The 22,931-nt window shown below is 31.3% G+C and overlaps 2 protein-coding genes across 3 annotated transcripts in view; one reads left to right on the forward strand and one right to left on the reverse strand.

Moving 5' to 3' along the window:
• The window catches only part of nAChRalpha2 (nicotinic acetylcholine receptor alpha2), a 119,737-nt gene that overhangs the window by 15,280 nt on the left and 81,526 nt on the right, over positions 1–22,931 (reverse strand). The window contains exon 4 of one of the 2 annotated variants that reach the window (XM_088186093.1): positions 22,516–22,625. In XM_088186093.1, the coding sequence (XP_088042219.1) occupies positions 22,516–22,625 (110 nt within the window). Of the gene's footprint in view, positions 1–22,515; positions 22,635–22,931 lie in introns of those variants that run through there. The other variant, XM_088186104.1, reaches the window with a different exon arrangement.
• On the forward strand, positions 15,116–17,316 carry LOC148239131 (uncharacterized). Its single transcript, XM_088186118.1, has 2 exons — positions 15,116–15,820; positions 15,893–17,316. The coding sequence occupies exons 1-2, from the start codon at positions 15,237–15,239 to the stop codon at positions 16,407–16,409; spliced, it is 1,101 nt and encodes a 366-aa protein (XP_088042244.1). The 5' UTR covers positions 15,116–15,236; the 3' UTR covers positions 16,410–17,316.

Below are 22,931 nucleotides of genomic sequence, written 5' to 3' on the forward strand. Positions count from 1 at the left end.
TAAATTTAAAAAAGGAACTAGTACTGATGAACTAGATATAAATATAATTAAAGAAACATGGGAAATAATAGGAACTAAATTAAATTATTTAATAAATAAAGCACTCTCCTTAGGAGAAATGCCTGAAAATTTAAAGATTGCTACTATTGTACCTATACCTAAAATAAAAAATAGTAAAAAAGTTGAAGAAATGAGACCAATCAACATGCTACCGTGTATAGAAAAAATAATAGAAGAAGTAGTAATCAAACAATTAAAGGAATTTATTACTTCTCAAAACATAATATGTGAACAACAATCGGGATTCAGAGAAAAGCATTCCACTGAAACTGCATTACAAGTAGTGATAAATGATTGGCTGTTGGCTAAGGATACAAACAAAATCATTGGAGCAGTTTTCTTGGATTTCGAGAGAGCCTTCGAAACAATAGACAGAAAAATAATGTTAAAGAAATTGGAGAGTATAGGTATAAGTGATATAGTTTTAAGATGGTTTAATAATTACTTATATAAAAGAAAACAAAAAGTTAAAATAAATAATGTATATTCTGAAGAGAAATTAGTGTCTTATGGAGTACCACAAGGGTCTAAATTGGGACCATTGTTATTTGTTTTGTATATTAATGATATAGTAAATAACGTGAAAAAATGTAAAATTCATCTATTTGCGGATGACACATTAATGTATTGCATAGGTGATAACATTAAAGAAATTGTAAATAATTTAAATAATGAATTAAGTATATTAGAAATATGGTTAAAGAATAATGTACTTAAATTAAATGAGAATAAAACTAAATGTATGTTTATTAATTATAAAAATGTGTTAGATAATAGTACCAAAATAGTAATAAATAACTCTAGTATAGAAATAGTGGGTAATATAAAATATTTAGGAGTAATTGTTGATACAAAATTAAATTTTAAAGAACATTGTAATTACATATTAAAAAAAATTAGTAGAAAAATAGGTTTATTATCTAGATTAAGAAATATATTAGGTATAAATACAAAAAAAATAATTTACAATAGTATAATATTGCCCCATTTTAATTATTGTGCAACACAATTAAATATGTTAAATAAATTAGATAAACAAATGTTGCAAAAATTACAAAATAGGGCAATGAGAGTAATCTTAAATAAAAATAGATTAACTAATTGTAAAAGTATGATTGATAGATTAGAATGGTTGAATGTTCAAGAAATATTGAGTATGAATGTTTTAGTATTTATATATAAGTTAGAAAATAATATGTTACCAAAATATTTTAATAAGTATTTAATAAGAAATAAAGATGTACATAAATATAATACTAGAAATAAAGAAAATTTAAAGATAATTAAGTATAAGAAAACGAGTACGGCTAGGGGAATTATGTACGGAGGTTTTGATTTATATAATAGTCTTCCAAGAGAAATCCGAAACAGCAAAAATATAACGGGTTTCATAAATGGAATAAAAAAACACCTTCGTACATATAGAAATAAATTATAATATTAAGACTTTATTGTTGTATATTTTTATTTTTTCTTTCTGTTATGTATTTTTTATATATTTTTATATATGTTTACTAAATTTGTTAGATGTAAAGATTAGCTATTAAGCTAAATAAATTAATAAAATAAATAAATAAATAATAGCTATGTATCTCTCCTATTGACCAAAATTCGATTCAAATATGTACTTTAAGCAATACTTTTATATGTAGTAATATCAGTAAGGATAGATAATAAAGTGTAATATCAAAATACAGATAAACTATTTTTTCCTTTATTTTCCCCTGAGAGGAATATTTTAGACTTGACCCAATGAAAGCTCTCAAACTATAATAATTGGTTTTCGAACTTACATTTGGTCAGGTTTGGGTTTGAACAGTAAATGGACGATTTGCGATTATAGACAATTTAGAGCAGCGTCAGTTAAATTATATTTTTGCTAGTAGAAATATATATCTACTGGTGAAAATGTATTTGGACTTCACTAGTGAGAATTTAAATTCACTGCAAAATACACATTCACACACGCTTTAAGCCATTGATGTGTTTTAATTGAATTTTAAATGATGCCAATATCACATATGATTTACAAAAATAAAATTTGTTGTTTTTTAAGAAAAATCTAGTTAAATAATATTTATTATAAAACAATTTTTTTTTAATATATATTCACATTCGAAGCCACTGCATTAGTCGATGGAATAGTGCAGATAGTAAGTCACACAATTATATTTGCTAAAAATAAAAAAACAGATGAAATAAATTTGAATAGAAAAAAATATATTTAAATAAAAAAAAGCTAAAGTAATCCTGAAATGTTTAAAGATAAAGTCTAGGATAGCCGCTAATAAGAAAGTAAAAATAGCGAAAAAGATATGTGTTTGTTTATACGTATTGAAATAAATAGATTAGGCTGAATACCTTGGAAGCAAACGGTAGATTGTACAAAAATTTAATATAAAAATATTTAATGTAAACTTTCTTGAATAAGCACATCCCATAAATACGCCAACGAGCTCTTAACGTTTTTTTCGCATTTTTATAGCAAAGCCCGCCTCTCATCGTAATTAGCATGTATATAAGACGAATAACGTCCGGCTCTTTGGCGAATTGTAATTAATGCGAAATCTTTTCAAGAAGCGTCGTTAAACACTCAGTGGGCGAACCTTAACATATTTCGAATGGATTTTTCACTTCTTGCAAAATAATTTATAGTAACATGCCGTCAGGACGTTTGCACGCACGGCTGACTCGAAAATCTGAATAGTTGGACTAGTTTCGATTGCGTCCAAAGTCAAGTAAGGTCTGGGAATAATTTAGACCCGACGGCGTCGTACTTGTTTATTTTACAGCTGGTTTATTTATTTGTTTACTCGGCTCTTTTGATCCGCGGTGTAGTAAAGCAATTCGGAAATGCTCCGGATTTACGCCGCACCCTGTATGTTCACCGCGATCAGGGAAGCTTATATTGGGCCGTAAAAGCACAAGGAAAGCTGCGTTGTAGTACCGATTTTTATTATATGTTTAATATGTTTATGTTGTGTATACATTTTTTACCTCTCAACATAAAATAAATGAAGTTCTTGGATATAAAATGCCTTCTGTCTAGATTTTTTAGTTTTCTTTTTATAAGTTTTTTACGATAAGCTCATATTTTAAATAATGTTTTCTACGCATTTAAATTATTTTTGATGTATAATTCAATACATTTGATATCTAACCCAACATAGAGCTACACTTTTATAAAATAAATAAAATTGCTCAAGCGTTTTTTCATTTAGCTCCTTCATAAAATTAATATTTGAGAGCTTAAGTTAGTACACTTAAGTACGAAGAAAAATATTTAAACTATGAGTAGATACTATGAATTGCATATTAAATACATTTTCAATTATAATAAAAGCATCTGAATAATTGTTTTTAAGTGCATATTCTTCAACTGGTATTCTTATAAATACAATGCTACAAAGATTTTTTTATTTTTAGCTTAATAAATTATTAAAAAGATCGCCATTTTATTATTAAGTCCAGAAGAAGTGAATTCAGTTTTTTTTATTAAACTGAAAAGTATGACTTTGCAGCAAAAATAGACGCCGAAAAAGTTGGTAAGAGTCTTTTTTTAATAAACATACATATATAAAATACCATGTAGGTGTGTATATATGAAAATGTAGTGGCAGTTATAAGGTGGTGGAGTCATAATAGCTGGTCTATAAAATGTGATCTGTCGTGATGATGCTGGACGAATAGTTGATGAGTTTCTTGCTGCGAATCTGGGGTTGAATTATAAAAATGTCATTCTCCGCCTGACTCACTAAGATCAAGCCTCTCATACTTTATATTGCTGATTCGAATTGCAGATGAGGATGATAGTTGGCCAATTGCATCGCTTTTTGGATATGTTTATAAATTCAGCTAACTAATTTATGCGGTTGTAAACAAAGAATTAAAAATGGCAATAGTGTTTTTTGGGCAGTTTAGAACGCATTGTCTACCATGCATATTTTTACACAAAAAGATCGTTTTTTCGGTACTTATGGGCGATTATGAGTGATTAAGGTTTTAGTATGAATGTTCTAATATATGATGCATTGTTAGGCTTTACTTTCAAGATGAGTATATATATATTTTTATTTGTTAAAATAACCCTTTCGTTAATTGTGGTTGGAATCCCTACACTAAACTACAAAAACACGGTTGATAGTATTTATTCAGACTTGGTGTATGTATTATACAACTCAGGTAGTAATTTTATTTTTATGTACCATTGCATTATCTACAGCCAAATTAAGTATATTTATTTAAATTTTTAATGTTATTTATACCAGCTATAGCCATATCAACTAATAGCCGGCAAAATATTAATTAAGTAATTACCGATATTTTTGAGTTATTATTGAAAAATTGTAGATTTTTTTAATGGCTTGAATTGCTTTTTTATTTTATTTTTAATCAATACAAATAATTTATTAAAATAATGAGGAATAAAGTTCATACAGATTAAAAGCTTACAATACTTCATAATATAGTATTTTTAATATAAATTATAAGGTCCTCATATTTTTATTGCCTTTTTATAACATATATGCAAATTATTATGCGAATTTTACAAATATTTATTGTTTAATATTTGATATTAAAATATTTAATTAAATATTAAAATAGTAAGCAATTTTTCTGTTTATAAAAATGTCAAAATAATTCCATATCAGAATTGGAATAATCAAACGATAACTACTTTTAAGAGAAACGTATGCAAGTGCTTTGAATTTGAGAAAATAAAGATCTTTATATTTACTACACCTACATATATACAATATAGTATTTATGGGCTATTTTCAATACATTGATGAGGGGCAAAAAAATATTGCACTTGTAAACACATTATTATTAAAAAAAAATTGTAGCTGGATAAAAAGCTAAGGCGTGCTACAACATAATAAAATTATATAATATGACCATGACTGTACATTATAAAGTTTCTTCCTTAAATAAATAACTGTATCCGAACAGACATACAAGACCCGCTCACGTATAGTATTGGACACGTCGGATATGACACCACATTTCAATACAATAACGATATAATACGAACCCGAACACGTAGATCAAATCAGATTTTTCTTATCTCGCATCGTAGGAGAAGATGTTTTTTCTCGTTTTTAACCCTTGCCGTGGGGGAGCACGCTAAGCGTCTGTTTTGCACGTAAGTTTGCGGAGCGGAAAAGCTAAATCTAAGCGAAGGGTACGAAATTCCCTTCCAGTTTTGCGCGGCGGAGGCAAAGCACGGGCTTTGAATAGATTCTATCGGACAGGTGAAAAGGATTCCTTTCGGCGTTGCCAGACGGAAATATGTTTTAGAGGTCGGCGACTTCCGATACCCGCAGAGGTTTTCAGGCGATTCGGCCTGAATTCTTACGATATTATCTATTGCTCGCTATCAAAGGCCACAACACGCTGTAGCAATTTAAAGAATTTGTACTGAATGTTTGTCATTTATTATATTGTCTAAAGCATATACTTTATATTTATATATAAACGGTTAGGATGATTGGTTTAAAATAATATATTAACCGAAATGAGTATGACAAATATTATTAAATATGATTCTGTAATAAAACAAGTATTTTATTTGCAAAGAACAACGGGTATTTGTTGTCAAGACCCGATAAAGCTATGCCGTTTTAAGCCTTTTGTCTGAGACCGTCTCTAAAAGTAATCGAGTACTTTTCAATTTGTTTGTTATATATATGTATACATTATTTATATTATATAATTTTAGAAATATTAAAATGAGCAATGTTTTTATATGAGATAAATAATTAATCAATTAAAAGTCAATGTAAAGGGTCAAAATATAATTATTTCTTTTAAATATTTTTATGTCATAAAAGGGTATATTTTTACTTTACAACGGTCGAAGAAATTGCTATATTTAAATCAAGAAAAACTATTGACCACTTGACTTTTGCGTAAAAATAACTAAATATTATAATTTTGCTATTAAAACTTTCATCTTCATAATCGCAAGTACGCATAAAAACATCGTAAAAAAAGTTTAAAACTCCATAGTCACTAAAAGCAACCTTGTACAAAGTATAAGCCTTATTGTTTTCATTAAATAATTAAGTGTACGTAAATTAATAAACAGACAATTTTAAAATAGCAGAAGAATGAAGTATAAACATGTTAGATAATACTACAAACTAATTTCATTTAATTAAATTAAACCATACAATATTTTATCATTACTGTGAATTTGCCAGAAACCATAATAATCGAATAAGAATATTTAAAAAATATATAATTTTATCTGACAACTTTCTAGTTTGACTTATGTAAAATGGAATGTATGCCGATGTTGGCTTAAAAAAATTGTAGATATTTATTTATATATTAATTTACTTTTAGATACGGACTGAGAACGAGTAGGCGAGTGCGTAAATGTGAAATCTGCTCTCTTGACTTTCTATAAGGCGCTATATTGTGCGTTTGATCAATGCTTTACTTGCAAGCGCCCTTGAGTATTTGACTTGGCATATGCAGAAAGTTTTTTGCTGCTTTTGAAAATTTTATTATTATAAAAAAGCAAACCTTCTATTATTTATGAAAGAAATCAAGACATTCGGTCATTAAGTGCACTCGTAAAGGATTTGTCATCTTGTCAACGCAATTATTTCAAAAGTTGCCAAAACCACATCATCAATGATTCTCATTCGTACTGGATTTTAATTAACATTAAACACGCTGCTCAGTTGACGACGAAAGTGATAAACTTTCACAAAATATTGCTGATGGTTTTGCGCAATATTTCCATTCTGTTATCGAGTAACCCTTTTCGCATTTTTCTAGTCATTTCATTCTTTCTGTACTCGGTATTTAGTATTGATTATCAAGTAAATTAATAGTTTGTCTTGAAAATGACTTTGAAAATGTAAGGCGAGGCTATTCTAGGCCTAATTTGGCTCTCGGTTTTATTTTAAAAAGTTGTTAAATTAGTCTTGTTGCTTGTCTAAAACGATTTGATCTGATTCTACAACAGACTAATTGTCGAATAAATATTTCACTTATTCATAAGTTCTTTCAGGATCTAACATAGGTTTTTTGCTTTCCACGATATTTATTTATTAAATAGTACGGCAGTTATAACATTAGATTATTAAGGAGCGCATTTCACTTTGACGATTCGTCAGTTATTCGTGTTTTCTTTGACACTTTTGTTAGCAGCATTTTTAGATCGAGCTATATATTCTGTAATTCTCGAATAACAAAATTCGTCATTTTAATGAAACCGGTTTACAAAAGCTTTTTAATATCCATTTAAATATTTTTATCCGTTCTATATTTGGCTATCCATTTATAGGTTATAATCATTCGATATTTAGTATAATCTGTTTTTGTATCCCAGCACTATTCTTTTAGAAGAGTTGAGTAGTATATGACTGAGTTTTTTTAGAAAGCTTTTATCACTTAAAATGTATTTAAATTATTTCAGGATTTTGTTGACAATTCTAGTTTTCTTTTAGAAAATCATGATCGCGTCCTCTTTTGATGCCCGTTAGAGCGAGGACGCCTGCACTGTCCGACTCGCCTATGGCTGTCGCTATCCGGCTCCGTAATACGATTTCATTGCACATTAATATATCTTAATTGGATCAGCTTCAGTTTGTATTATTTAATTTCAGTATTTCATAAGTTTTTTCTCTTCTGCCATATATTTTTTTAAATATTATTTTTAATATATTTATTTTTTAAGGTATTTTCATAAAATAATGTAGTATTTTTCAAGCCATTTTACCGCACTGGATTAACCTGTTAGGTTATAATGTAATTTATTTTAATTTTAATAAATATTTTTTTTATTGTAATAAAATAATAGTTTAGTTATATTATTAATAATTATTCGTTCCGCGTTTTATTTTGATATAAAGTTTTAATAGTATTATGATAAGTGACAAATCCATTTAAATAAAAGTAGAATTATAACGACCGAGCGCAGAATTTTTACCCTCCAAAAACAAACCAAACACTCCAAAAACTTCCGGACAATGCCGTCCATTAATATTTATTATTCGACATCTGTGTCGAGTTTGCGACGAAGCCGCGACATTTTGGCGTTTTTCCTCAGATCCAGACCGTCCATTAAAATTATTCCCCCAAAAACCAAACGGGGATATACTGATGAGTGCAAGTTCCATTCTGATACCGATTAATCTGTTTTTTTTTTCTTCAGATATTTACAGTGATCCGCCTTAATTTTTCCGGACCGAAGATGGTGCAAAGACCTTTGCAGTCAGCGACTCTTTGGTGACAGCTAAGGCATTAACTTAATTAAAATTTCTGCAAATGTTGTGTATCTCGCAGAAAAGTAATTTGCCTTCGCTTCCGTCGACGACGCTCGAAAGCGCACACCTAGACCATTATGATGAACATTCAGCACTGTCATGCTGAATGTTCATCATAATGGTTTAATTTGCTACCATAAATATATTCAATACGTGTGTATTTTTAATTCAAAGAATAAATACAATGAAGTGAAAAGTATAGCATAAAAACAAGCATGACACAAAAAGCAACGATTTATTGAAATAAATATTTTAATTTTACGAAGAATTCTTTAAGCAAAGAATTTGAAGTAATCAATATATTGTAAGTGAAATACCGTTTTCATTGATTAAAGAAAGTTAATCCATCAATTATTTTTTTTTTGTAAAAAATACTGGCACTCTTTAAATATTATGAGTGTAATATATTTAGTCAAGATTAGGCTAAATTAACATACATAATTTATAGCTCTAAATCGTTTGATTATAAAAGCAACCACATTTAATTTATTTGATAAACTTAAGCTCCGCTTACTTACAAAATTAGTAATTATTTCTAAAACTACTTTTAATTTTAAACGCACTTTGTTTTCCCGAAATCATAACAATGAATAAATGAAGTAGGTTGAGCTTGGTTGATATATTAAAAATAATCATTACAAGTATTTTCTGAATTACTGTGACATCTGCGATTAATAAATCAATAAAAATTAAACTAACCTATTAATTAAAAGCAGACTGTGTTATTTGAATCTCATTTCAACACATGAAGCCTTTGGAATGGTCCAACATTCCTGAGAGTTCCATCCGGAAAATATAATCTATCCAGAATAACTGTCTTAGCATTGCGTTAAACACGCACGCTTAAACATAACAGTGCAACTATGCTAACGGAGCAGAAGGTTCAAATTGTCCAAGGAATATAATCACCAACGAAAATAATTTTTTAAAGTAAAATGAAATATATTAAATGAAATATTTTACCACAATGAAATTATTTCACATGCAAATCTATTGAATAACATTACTCTTTATTATGCTGAATTCGTGGTTATTGTATAATAGATTTTCAATCATCCTTTAATCACCTTAAAATATGGACAAAATGAAATTATTTAGTTTATGTTTAAAACGAACGGTTTCAAATTGATATATTAATATTTTTTGCTAAATTATTATCGGTTCATGGCGCTGAAATAACATTTCGTTTCAAAAGAATATAAAATATACATATCTATGTATTAAATTGCTTATGGTATAAAATGTACCTTACGTACGAATGGCGTCGAGAAAGAGGAAAGAAGTCCCGAAACCATAAAGCAGAACATTTTAGAGGGTAATATCGGGAAAGCGATGAGTTAGGATGTCTCAGCATTAGGAGAATCGACCTTAAATAAAGGAGAGAGAGAACGGTATCAGGGGCGTGGAGTGAAAGAGACGGGGCAAAATAAAAATATTGGCGTCGTCAACAAACAGATATCATTTCGGAACGTTGTTTTATCTTATTGATTGAGTGCACAAAGTAACGCATGAGAAGATAGAGTAAAAGGAGGTTACTTTTTTATTTATTTCTGGTTTAGTTTAAAGAAATTATCTTGGTATGGAATGGGAACAATTTCTTTGTATCTTAAGTGGAAAGTAATGTAAAAAGAAATAATAACATCAATAAATTAGTTTTTACGTAGTATTAGAAAATTAATTTTATTTCACATTCTTGATTGTTTAATAATTACCGTATTTATCACCTTTCGGAAACTCAATAAAACTGATTAGGTTTCAGTTACATTAAATAATTTGATTACTTTTGAAAGAACATCATCAAAATTAATTGAAAATTCTATTTTAGTTGTAATAATCGTAAATAAAAAAGAGCTATATTAATAATTTATAATACACATTTTTGTTGTAATCGAAAAAAACCTACATAACTGTTAAACGTTAAATTTAAAAAACAACATTTATTTCAGGATTTCCTTTTACAAATTTTGTTATAGATTTGCTTTTGATGCAAAACAATTATCAAATATTACTATTTCACGACGCATTAAAGATAATTCTACAAGCTTAGAGAAAGAGTTAATTCGTCAACATGGACTTTGCAGTGAATATGCATTGCAAATGGATGAATCTACAGATGTCGCAGGACTAGCTGTGTTATTGGTATTTGTTCGTTACACATATGATAAAAGTATTAAAGAAGATTTACTCACGTGTACATATCTACATGGAAAAACTACAGAAGAAGATATATTCAACTGTATTAAAAATTAAATTACAAAACGTGTTGTATCACGTATTCTGAAAGTAGCTACAAAAGCTACTAGCAGTCACTGTATTTTGCATAGGCATGCACTGTTGACTTAAAAAAATTCCACAAATTTAAAAAATGTTAGAGATGAAGCCGTAAAAATGATAAACTATGTAAAATCTAGACCACTTCAATCTAGATTATTTAAAATTTTGTGCGATGAAATGGGTAGTGAACATAAAGCACTTTTATTACATACTGAAGTGAGGTGGCTATCCAGAGGAAAAGCATTATTAAGACTTTATGAACTTCGAAATAAATTATTAGTTACAACTCTTTTGGAATATTTTCCGAAAACTAATAAGGACGGTTCCTGGGTTCAGAATCCATTTTCCGTGGCAGTTAAACCAGTGGACTTAAGCGCAAAGGATTATGAGAATATAATTGATTTTATTTTATTTTATTTTTTAGATTAAATTAAGACCATCGTGGTTACCCCAATGCGCCACGATGGTCAAAAACAAATTTTAAATTTACAAAACAAAAAAAAACCTATATATACATAAATAGAACAATACTTAAAAATAATAAACATAACAAAAAATTATAAAATATCAAAATTAAATGATACAAACTGGGTCAGCTCCTCGTAGCTAACATTAAACAGGTCAATATGTAATGCCAGCGTATTAAGGAGCCGGATAGGCGAGTCGGCAAGTGCGGACGTCCTAGCCCTAATGGCCATCAAAAGAGGACGCGATCGTGATTCTCGAAAATGTTCCGGAACCCAAAACTTGAATTCCTCGAGAATAGCTGGATTGTCGACAGCACCTTTTAGTAATTTGAAAAAATGCTTAGCGACATACAACTTTCTGCAAGAGCTCAGCGAATCGTATCCCAACGCTCATAAAACAAAGGCGCTGGGATATAAGTACGGAAAATAACCAAATGTCCTTTTGTAAAGGTATCTTAAATACCTTTTTTTAATTTTTTCCACTAAAAGGGAATATTTGGTTATTCGGGGATTCCAAATTATAGATCCCGATTCTAGAATAATACGAACTAAGGTGTCATAGAGGATGCGAATAACTGACGGATCTTCAAAGTGAAAGGCATACCTCATAACAAAGCCGAGCATCTTGGAAGATTTATCACAGACGTCGTGTATGTGTAGAGAGAACCTCCATTTGCTCTCGAAAGTGATTCCGAGATCTTTAGTGGAAGTTTCTCTAGTAAAAATGTTATCACCGAGATGGTAGAAATAAGCTGATGGCGAACGGGATCGAGAAAATGACACAGTATGGCACTTTCCGACACTAAAGGGCAGACGGTTAATGGAAGCCCATCTCCACAGAGAGTCTAAATCACTTTGTAGAGAGAAGGAGTCCACAACAGATCGAATGCATTTATATAATTTTAAATCATCTGCGTACAGAAGAAAACTTGAATTTTTAATTGCTGTATTTATGTCATTAATAAATAACACAAAAAGCAGAGGTCCCAGATTGGATCCTTGAGGAACCCCCGAAGGGGTAAAATATTTTTTTGACAATCGGCAACCATAGGTTACAAACTGTCTACGATTGCTTAAATAACTCAAGAATAATCAAGTTAAATTATCCGAGCAACCGAGGTTCGACCATTTTTTTTAATAATAACCTATGACAAACTTTATCAAAGGCTTTCTCAAAATCTGTATACACGACGTCTACTTGAATTCCCGCATCGAGAGAAGTTGTCACCGTTTTGGTGAACGACAGAAGGTTAGTAACAATGGAACGGGCAGGACGAAACCCGTGCTGTTGGTCTAACAAAACTTGCCGAAAGTGATTATAGAGATATTTATGAATAATTATTTCAAATAATTTAGCAGGAGCTGATAACACTGCGACTGGTCTATACTTCTTTATATATAATTTAATCAATGACTCTGATTTGAAACAAAAATTTAAATATCAGACATTAAATAATTTCTGGGCGAGTCTGGCTGAAGAGTTCCCCAATGTGTCAAAATAAGCTCTGGTTTGTTTACTTTCGTTTTCCATGACGTATTTATGCGAAGTGGGATTTTCTAAATATATTGCAACAAAAACAAAATACAGAAATAGACTCGACGCCACGGCAGATATGAGAATACAACAGACTAATATTGTGCCTGATATAAAAAAAAATTGTAATTTAAAAACCCAAAATCATGAGTCATTAGGAGTTTTATTCATTTGTATTTTTATGTTTATTAAATAAATAATATTTCTTTAATAACATTTTGATTTTTATTTATACTATTATGAATTACCCAACCGCCAAAAAAGTGTTCCGTCACTAAAAAAGATTGGGAATCCCTGCATTAAGATATAATCTAGTATGTTTGTTATATTATGTATTTTTAAATATGACCATTTAATATATATTAGTAGTAAATCATTCAATATACGTTTTTATTGTAGAACTGATAATTGAATAAATTTTTATATAAATAGCAATTTTATAAAAATAAGATTTAAAGTAGTCAATTTGTGACTAAACAAACAAATAATCATAACATGAAGTGTTTATTGGCTATGTACTGTATAAATGTTTGGAGTTATAAATTTAATACGAAATGTTATGACAGTGCCTCTGATTAAATATCAATGTGATTGTTTCGCACTAGGAAAACTTTCGAACGAGTTTCGAAACCGTTCCGACGATATTCGAAACGTGACGCACAAGTTTTATAGCAATTATTCTCGTTTGGACGTAAAAGTTATAATTAAATATAACTATATATACTCACACGCCCATAATTGGCACACATGCCTTATATCGTTGTGTATTACACACGTGTTGTGACACTCTCGCGTTGTCGGAATACATTTAATTATACACTTAAATTAAAGTTTTAATTAATTAAATTTTTATGTGTTGCAGATTATGTGCGAGCGTAAAGCGAAGCACATATAAAATTGGTCATTTAAAGAGGTAATTCGAAACATTAGAACGGGGTTTTGCGGCAGATCTACCGCTCCTTTCCGGAAAATGCCCGAGGGGATTAATGGAATTAGTGGATTGGCAGTATCAGTGGAAACAGTATAGCGTAATGCTGAAACGAAGAGTAAAAAACAAAGCATAAAGTGAGCATTAAAACCAAAGATTTAAAGGGGGAGCGGCACAATTAAATAGCGGACCATTAGTGATCGAACGTTTTTCGTTTGTTATACAGGGTGGCAAAAAAAACAACATTTGCGAGTATATCTATCAATGTATTATACATTCGAGTTTGTGATATGATATGGCCATTTGTCAAAACGTAGCGAGGCTTACGGTCGTTTTTCGCCGCACTAATAGTGGGCAACAGTCGGAAAATTGACGTTCGTATGTTCGAGTGGATGGTTAAAAAAAATGAAAATAAAATGAAATACCCACAGCATTGGCGAAAAAGGCCATTAAGCGAAAGCGACGGTTTTCAATCGACTGTTACGGTAAATAGAGGATTTCGGTTATGTATTTCATCCGTTACGAAAGATTTTGTTTAATAAAGTTTTCGCTAAATAAAATTTAACGTTAACTTGACAGGATAAGCAAGCTACTGTTTTTTGAAGACGCAATATAGGATTTAAAAAAAATTTAGTATTAGAAATGTAGCAAGAAACGTTTATTTATTTATTTTAGAAAATTTCAGGAAATCTATGATTCAGCATGTATTTTATATTAAAAGAATTCTCAAAATATTTGATACTAAACTGACTTAACAGAATTGAATTATCAAGAATACATGTAATACATTTAGATAAATAAATAAGAAAATTAAAAATTTTCTACCACAGTATTACTTAATCTGAATTACCACAATTTTTTTTTTTAATTCAAAATATGATAAATTGGTAAACGTTTATAAGAACGGTAATAAAAACTAATACTTTGATTTTTAGCTTGACTATTTTTAACATTTATATGAATTAAACTTATGTATATGGTAACGAGCTTTTTAATCTAAATTGAATTTTGCATCCGATAAAAAACATCATCGTAATTTTATAAATTGCGATTTTCTTTCCTATCATTTCTCGCTACATCAAAACGGGAAATTTCATCAATCCGTCAGATTTGTACGTTTTCAATCACATCCAGTTATGTGAATGCCACTCTAAGACACTAAGAATCAATTTATCATCGTTTTCCGCTCTGCCCACTTCCTTCTAATCTTTTCACGTAATATTTTTTTCTCGAGCACTTTTTCTCACAAGCGTGATGTATAAGAAACAATAATAATACTAACCTTAGTTATAATTTATGACATGAAAATTACGCATCGTTAGTGAAATTAGCTCGTTAATCGCAGTCGCTCATACGAGCAAACGACACACTCCTATCCGACGCAAAGTTACGATAATGTACGTAATTGAGACGAAAATTACTAAAAGCTTTTACTGTAAATTTCATTGAATCTGGCGCTAGAGTCACTAAAAATCGAATGAAGCAACCGAGTTAGATTGCAGCTTGGTTTTAAAGCAGGAGAAGCAGTACCACTCATTAATTGGTAATTTAATACTTTATTTTCACTCTGCTCTGTACCTCAGCGGTGAACGGACGCATCCGCGCCTGCTCTCGCTGCCGTTCAAAGCTCCGACCCCCCACCCGCGACCATTTGCAACAACTACGACGCCAGAGACATTGCCGGCGCGATGAAGAAGACGCTTACGCGCAAGCGTGCGGTGGGTACGTTAAAAGCGTACCTATCGCCATCAGCAGAGCATGAATGGCAGATGCCAAAGAAAACTGCAAGACCCTCTACTGACGCCAACCTGTTGCCGACTTCAAGTCATAACAGGTATGACAAACTCCCCGAAGTTGCCGGGAGTAAACACGCAAGAGTGCCACCTGTCATCATGGAGGTGGTTGGCACACATCTCCAGACCATCGACCTCATCAAGTCGATGACCAAATCAGGTAATTTTACCCTCCGCTACACCGGAAGAGGTAATGTTTCCATCCAGTGTGCGACGCTTGAACTACGAGCGACCCTGATGGATGGTTTGAAGGGCCGCCGTGCCTTTCACACCTTCACTGCCGACGAAGACAAGACAGTTAAATCTGTCTTGAGGGGGCTTCCTGAGGTTCCCGTTGAAGAAATCGCTGCTGATTTGGAGCGGCAAGGATTAAGCGTCGTCAAAGTAACGGCGATGAACACCAAGGCAGAGACCTCCTCGCGGCTCTACCTGACGCAATTTTCCGCTGAGACGACAGTGACGTCCATAAGAAGCATCCGGTACGTTTGCTTCACTAAGGCCACGCTTGAAAAATACAAGCGTAATAAGTCGCACGCGACTCAATGTTTCAGATGCCAGCAGTATGGCCACGCTGCGAGGAACTGCCAACGAGACCCCAGATGCGTGAAATGCACAGGAAACCACGCCACTTCCGAATGCACTAAAAAAGACCGAGAGACGCCAGCAACCTGCACTGGATGCAGCGGAAGTCACCCGGCCAACTACAAGGACTGTCCTCGCAGGACAGAATATCTCCTGCAGATGAAGAAGAGGCAGCAAAAGCCACATACCGCCGTACTGACCGCACCCAAGCCAACGTTCGCTCTGGAACAGAGTCAGTTTCCTGCCCTTCGGCCAACGAAACCAGCAGTGAAAAAACCGACTATCGTCCCGGAAGCCACCCCAATTAAGACGCAACAACGCCCCCAAGCGCGACAGTCTGAGAAGCCCTCATCCGAAGTCATGTCTACTGATGAGCTTCGCAGGATGCTGACTATCCTCCAGGAAATCCGAACTAAGGCCGGAAAGTGCGCTAGCAAAATTGAAATTGCTTTGATGATGGTCGAGTATCTCGATGACCTCTTCTAAAGAAGACATTCAACTCATGACGTGGAATTCCCGTGGGATCCGTAATAAAACCGGAGAGCTGGAGCTGTTAATCAGTGAGTACAAACTTGATATTGTCGTAGTCACCGAAACTTATCTAAAACCACATGTTAACGTATATTTACCTAACTTTGCCTGCATTCGGAGGGACCGACCCTCAAGGCCAGGCGGAGGGGTCGCGATATTTGTTAAAAAATCGATAAAACACGCACGTATAAACACTAACACTAATAATCTAGAAACCGTCGCGATTCAAATTATTCATAAAAATAAAATAATAATAATTGCTGCGGGGTATAATTCGCCTAGTGACGAACTGCTCCGAAGTGATCTAGATTCGATATTTTCTCTAGGAGACTCGGTCATTCTGACTGGGGACTTCAATGCCCGTCATATGCATTGGGGCTGTTCTGGGGCAAATCGATCTGGAGCGTCACTTTTTAACTACTTGAGCGACTCTGACACGATTGTTAACTTTCCAAATTCACCGTCGCATTACCCTTCCAATCACATGACGCCGTCAATTCTGGATATTGCTTTGGTTAAGGGTAACTTAAATACGTCAGAAATGTATTGCGTTCAGGCATTGTCTTCTGACCATCTTCCAGTGTTATTCTCGCTGGAGGGTTCAGCGGAGGTAGTCTCTGAAACGCTTTTTGACTATTTAAAAGCTGACTGGAAAAAGTTTAAAGATATAGTCGAGTCTCGTTTGCAAGATGAGCGACAGAATTATACTCCGCATAACATTAAACAAATTGACGATGATATCAGTTATTTAACATCCGTTATCGAAGAAGCCAAAATATCATCAATACCGACGCGTAAAAATCATAATAATAAAAATCAACTTACTCCACAACTTATCGAAATAATAAAAATCAAAAATAAACTAAGAAAACAGTGGCAAAATAATAAATCTCCGCGACTTAAATCTGTAATAAACCGCGTAACTAGTTATATTCGCGATAAAATTCAGCAAATAAAAAACGAATCGTGGACGCGTAAACTAAAAAATCTAAACCCGGCAGATAATTCCTTATGGAAAATAACTAAATCACTTAAATATAAACATTCGGAAATACCCCCATTAAAAAATGGAAACACCATCGCATGCACGAACAAGGATAAGGCAGAAAATTTAGCCAGCGCTTTCTCCACATCTTATTCGCTTACTGTAAATTACTTAGATTCAAAAATAGACAACAAAGTCGCCCGTGCGATACGAAATATTAATTCATCTAGCGTAGATATTAGTTTAGTGAACAAAGTTGGTTTATCAGAAGTTAATAACATCATAAAAAATTTAAAGAATAGAAAAAGTCCCGGTATAGATAAATTAGATAACGTTACGATAAAACAACTTCCAAGAATTAGCATCAATTATCTAACAAATATTTTTAATGCCTGCTTATCTTTCGGGTACTTTCCCGCTATTTGGAAAACCGCAAAGATCCACCCAATTAGAAAGCCAGGAAAGGATAACACTATCGCAATTAATTATCGTCCAATAAGCTTATTACCGTCATTCAGTAAACTATTTGAAAAAATAATTTTATCACGTTTAAAGGGATCTTTGGGGAATAAAATTATCAATGAACAGTTTGGCTTCCGCGAAAACCACTCTACGACTCATCAGCTCAATAGGTTAACAGAGCACATCTCTGCTAATTTTAACATGAAAAAATCAACGGGACTCTTATTGTTAGATGTGGAAAAAGCGTTTGATACTGTGTGGCATGATGGGTTGATTTACAAACTCCACAAATATAAAACCCCTAACTATCTGCTACACTTGTTACGCTCCTACCTTGATCGTCGAAGTTATGTTGTTTCAGTAAATAATGAACAATCGATACCGCGTAATATCCCAGCTGGTGTTCCTCAGGGGAGTTTACATGGACCGTTCCTTTTCATTTTGTACACAAATGATATACCTATTTTAAAAAATACTTGTCTTTCAATGTATGCCGATGATACGGCGATAATGAGTAGCTCTTACGGTCTTAAGCCTATTTCAATAAAATTGCAAAAATCCTTAACTCTCTTAAGTAATTATTTCAAAAAGTGGAAAATAAAAATAAATCAGGACAAAACGGAGGTTATAATTTTTACAACTCGAAGACAACCTTTGCCCCCGACTATTATAAGCGAGCAGGGAAAATGTATAGAATGGAAGGCGAGCGTTAAGTACCTCGGAATTCACCTGGACTCCAAGCTTAAATTTAATAAACATATAACCGAACTTAAATCTAAAGGGCTCGCAGCCATTGCGGCGTTAAAACCAATTTTTAATCGAAAAAGTGCGCTAAATACTAAAAATAAAATTCTATTATACAAGCAATTAATCAGACCGGCAATGACTTACGCCTGCCCAGTGTGGAGTAATACGTGTAATACTAACTTTTCTAAGCTACAAGTTGTTCAAAATAAAGCTATAAAAATAATTTATAATACACCTTTTTATACTAACCTCAAAAAACTTCATAATAAATATTTAATTCCAACTATTAAAGAACATGTTCACCACCATACTAATGATTATTATAAAAAAATACCGCGAAATCATACTAACCCGTTAATCTCAAGAATCGGTGATTACGACAAAAACAAACTCAAATTTAAATATAAACACAAAATGCCAAAGCACATCTTGCTCTGACGCATAAATTTTATCTATTAATTTAACAGCTCCAGGTCTACGAGTTTTATATTAAAAATATATATTTATAATTTAAATTTTTTTTTTTTTTTTTTTTTTTTTTGTTAAAGGTGTTTATGTACTTTGACCTAAACTTAACGTATTTTATGTTCTTTTATTATTATTATTTTTGTAATTCCTCTTAATTTAGCTAATCAATCGTAAATTGTGATAATGGTAATTAACCAGCAACCAATGAAATGTAAATATATATGTTTATAAAAATGTATTATTTAATTATGTAATAAACGATAATTAAAAAAAAAAAAAAAAATACTTTATTTTATAAAGATGATAATGCGACAAAACTCTTCTAGTAAATGTTTAGTACAAATTGTGCTTTATTAATTTTTAATTTTCAGCACTTTTCTAAAAGCTTTGTATTAAAAAACATTATTATATATTAACGTTAAAGCGTGTTTTATTAGTATTTTTTAAGTCATATTATGTTGCAATAATAAGCACGGTTAATGTATGAATAAAAAATATAATTTTTATATATCTATGAGATCTATATTGCTACAATTTTTTTTATTATTAATAACTATAAAAATAATATAATTTCAAGCTGTTTTTATTAGTGCCTTTAAATTAATTTTATATATTTTTTTAAATTTATTTCTACTTTAATCAACCAGACTATAAAGAGATAAGCTAATGTTTTTTTACAACTTTAATAAATGTTTTTAGTTCTTAAAACACATAAAGGCTCTTATTTTCATGGCTCAATGCGATCAATGAAATGTCTTATTTTCAATAAATGTTATTTTAATGCGTTACGGTTTATTTGTATTTTGTTTAAAAATACATCGTATTTTCACAATACACAAAAAATATTAAATTATAAAAAATTAGATATATTAATAGGCAATGCCAGCGTAATAATGAGCCGGATAGCAACAGCGTAGATGATTACTATTATTTCTCGAGAAAAGTTCGATTTTGAACAGCATCTTTCAATAGTCTGAAGAAATGCCTAGCCACATAAAAATTTGCACAATGCTCATTAAAGAAAGGCGCTTAGATATAAGCACTGATAAAAACTTAATATCCTCTTATAAATGTATTTCAAGAACCTGTTCTGATTTTTTAAATTAAATGAAAATATTTGATTATTCAGGTATTCTAAATTATAAATAAATTAAGAGGGAATATTTGATTATTGAGGTATTTTAAATAATACTTAAAATTTAGCAGGAACTGACAACACTGCAACTAGTCTATAGTTATATATGCACTATTTATTTTCCATTTTATAACCAAGGGTGATTTTTGTGTAGTAAGAAATTATGACACCTTAAAAATCAGATAAAAAAAATCGTTTTAGAGAAAGAGCAAGACTGATTTTACGTAACTAATATATATGTAATTAAAAATATCATTTTGTTGTTCTACAATTTGCTTATTTTATTTAAGTTATTAGGTTCTAAACATGCATATGTATATTAACGCAATTAATAAAAATACAGTCTAGTAAACGTGTAAGCAGTTTTACAGTTCATAAAATATAAATGTACAGAGCACAAGCACGTATGCAACGTTGTATTGAAAATGTTGCTCTGCAATCACGAATGCAACGTTTTCGCCCACAAAAAAGACAGCACACAAGATCGTTAAGGCTTGCATGTCCGTTTGCGTTCATTAGGACAGAGTCCAAATTGAGTTACCCCACGAAAGAAACAATCTCACAAATGGGTGCCCAGGCATTTTTTTGCCCGCCATTAAAAGCGCATTTTATGCAGCGGCTAATCGACACGCCCGCTTGGTGGTTTAGTCAGAAAATACAACCACACCAACGATTCATTATTTTCATTATAAAAACGGAACTGCTTGTTTGTCAGCCAGAAATAAAGTTAAATTTTAATCACTGTTTGCAACCACACTCTTTAGATTAAATATATTACCAATAAACATTTGACATTTGACCACAATGCGTCCACTAACTGTGAAGACCTGGATGAGAATAAATCAATACTATCTTTCTTTGAGAGGGTACTGCACAGTAGGTAATTATATAAGGTACACAATGTCCTTAAGCTTCTCAATTAATATGCGAATCACAAAATAAATACCAAATTATTTGCGCTTTATTGCATATATTTTACATAAGACACCTAAATCTGTATTAATGATTTTTAGTAAAATTCAAGTAGCGGTTTTGCTCTAAAATATGTCGTATTTCCATACATTTATAAATTAGTTTTTTTAACAATAAATTAAAAACAAATAACAGCGGATTTATAAGTGTATAAGAAAAACAATACGATTCAAAAACTTTCCATAAGAATACAATTAATAGTAAATTGCTAAGTTTAAATCTGAACTAGCATGGCAAAAATAGTAATACAAATATATAATCAGTCTATGCATTTTTAAATGTGGTTTTAATAATGACTAGTGTTTTAATATACAGAGTTTAGTTATTTTATGTGCAGTAAGGAAGCAAAACGACTTCAAGTCACGGTTAAGCTAGTTAGTTACACGAAAGAGGCGTTCCATGCATGACTTATCGCTCAAAATGTACTAAAAACGATGAATGAAAGGTACATTGCAAAAAAAAAACAATAAATTACGTTCAGGTTGATTCATGCTTTCACCTATAATTTTATGTATTCGTTTAAAAATAATCATTTTAATTAAATAAATTTACAACTTAATAACTTACTACATACACTTCATAATATTTTAAGAATAATATTATTATGCTCTTGAGATAATTTTAATGATGCTGTGTTGATATTAAAAATCCAAGCTTAACGTAATGTCATTCAAAAGATAAATTAACTGAATCATCTAACCTAGCATGACATAATCTAACATAATATAGACTTGTGATTCATAATTAAATAAAAATCTACTGATATTTAAATATCGTCAAAAGTTTATGTGAACCTAATAAGAGTAATTTTAATCTTCTGAAATAATATGGGTTGCGTTGCTATATTTCTAGTGTATGCTTTTATAACTAATTAACTAACAAAAGCAGGATGTAAACAAGATATAGTAGATATTTGCTAAATTAAATTTTATCTTTAAATTTGTACATTTAAATTCCGACTGAGCTTTTTAACCAAAAATTATATTAGGCAGAATTTATAAATTTAGATACATTTTAATAAAGGCTTACTAAATCATCTGAGACATATTAAATATACCATAACTATATGTAGGTATTATTGAACATACAGTAATGTTATCCTTGTCAAAAATCTAACCGTTGTTATTATCTTATTTATCATAAATTTAAATACATTTTACCAGTACACTAATTATAATAGTGTAGAAGTTTATATATATGTATGAATGTGAATATATAACATATTGTAGTTAAATTTGCACTTAAGAGTTATTGTGCCTGCATGCATCCGGAATATAGGCCTTGGTACTTACTTATTGTATAGAACTATGTCCGGGAGCCATATGTGTTCGGAGGGCACGTACAGCTCCGTGACTCCTCCGTACTCGGAGGGGTCCCACTGGAACTTGTGGTCCTGCCATTCCTGAAACATAATAAAAACAACCAAGACATGAACGGGAAACTGCCATAGCCAACAAGAAACATTTTATAATAGAAAACGACTCGACGCCATCGGTCGATACCTAATAAAACGTAGACGTGTTCGCCAAGTATTATATTACACACACACATACACACTACTTACATTAAATACATAGTTACAAACACAACTATTCCCTTTTGTTTATGGGCTGTAAAATTTCAAAAACTTTATTTTATTTGACGCCGACGGGTTTTCATCGTCGTATTTTTATATGACTCAAATATACAGAGTAATAAGGGTGATTGT

This window comes from Plectrocnemia conspersa, unplaced genomic scaffold, assembly GCF_051122295.1.
Source record: "Plectrocnemia conspersa isolate PC_06_02 unplaced genomic scaffold, ASM5112229v1 ptg000001l, whole genome shotgun sequence".
Taxonomy (NCBI): domain Eukaryota; kingdom Metazoa; phylum Arthropoda; class Insecta; order Trichoptera; family Polycentropodidae; genus Plectrocnemia; species Plectrocnemia conspersa.

Coding starts and splice junctions, on each gene's coding strand:
- LOC148239131 (XM_088186118.1), top strand. CDS start 15,237: ATGAAGAAGACGCTTACGCGCAAGCGTGCGGTGGGTACGTTAAAAGCG. Junction 15,821..15,892: donor ACGTCCATAAGAAGCATCCG/GTACGTTTGCTT, acceptor TCAATGTTTCAG/ATGCCAGCAGTATGGCCACG.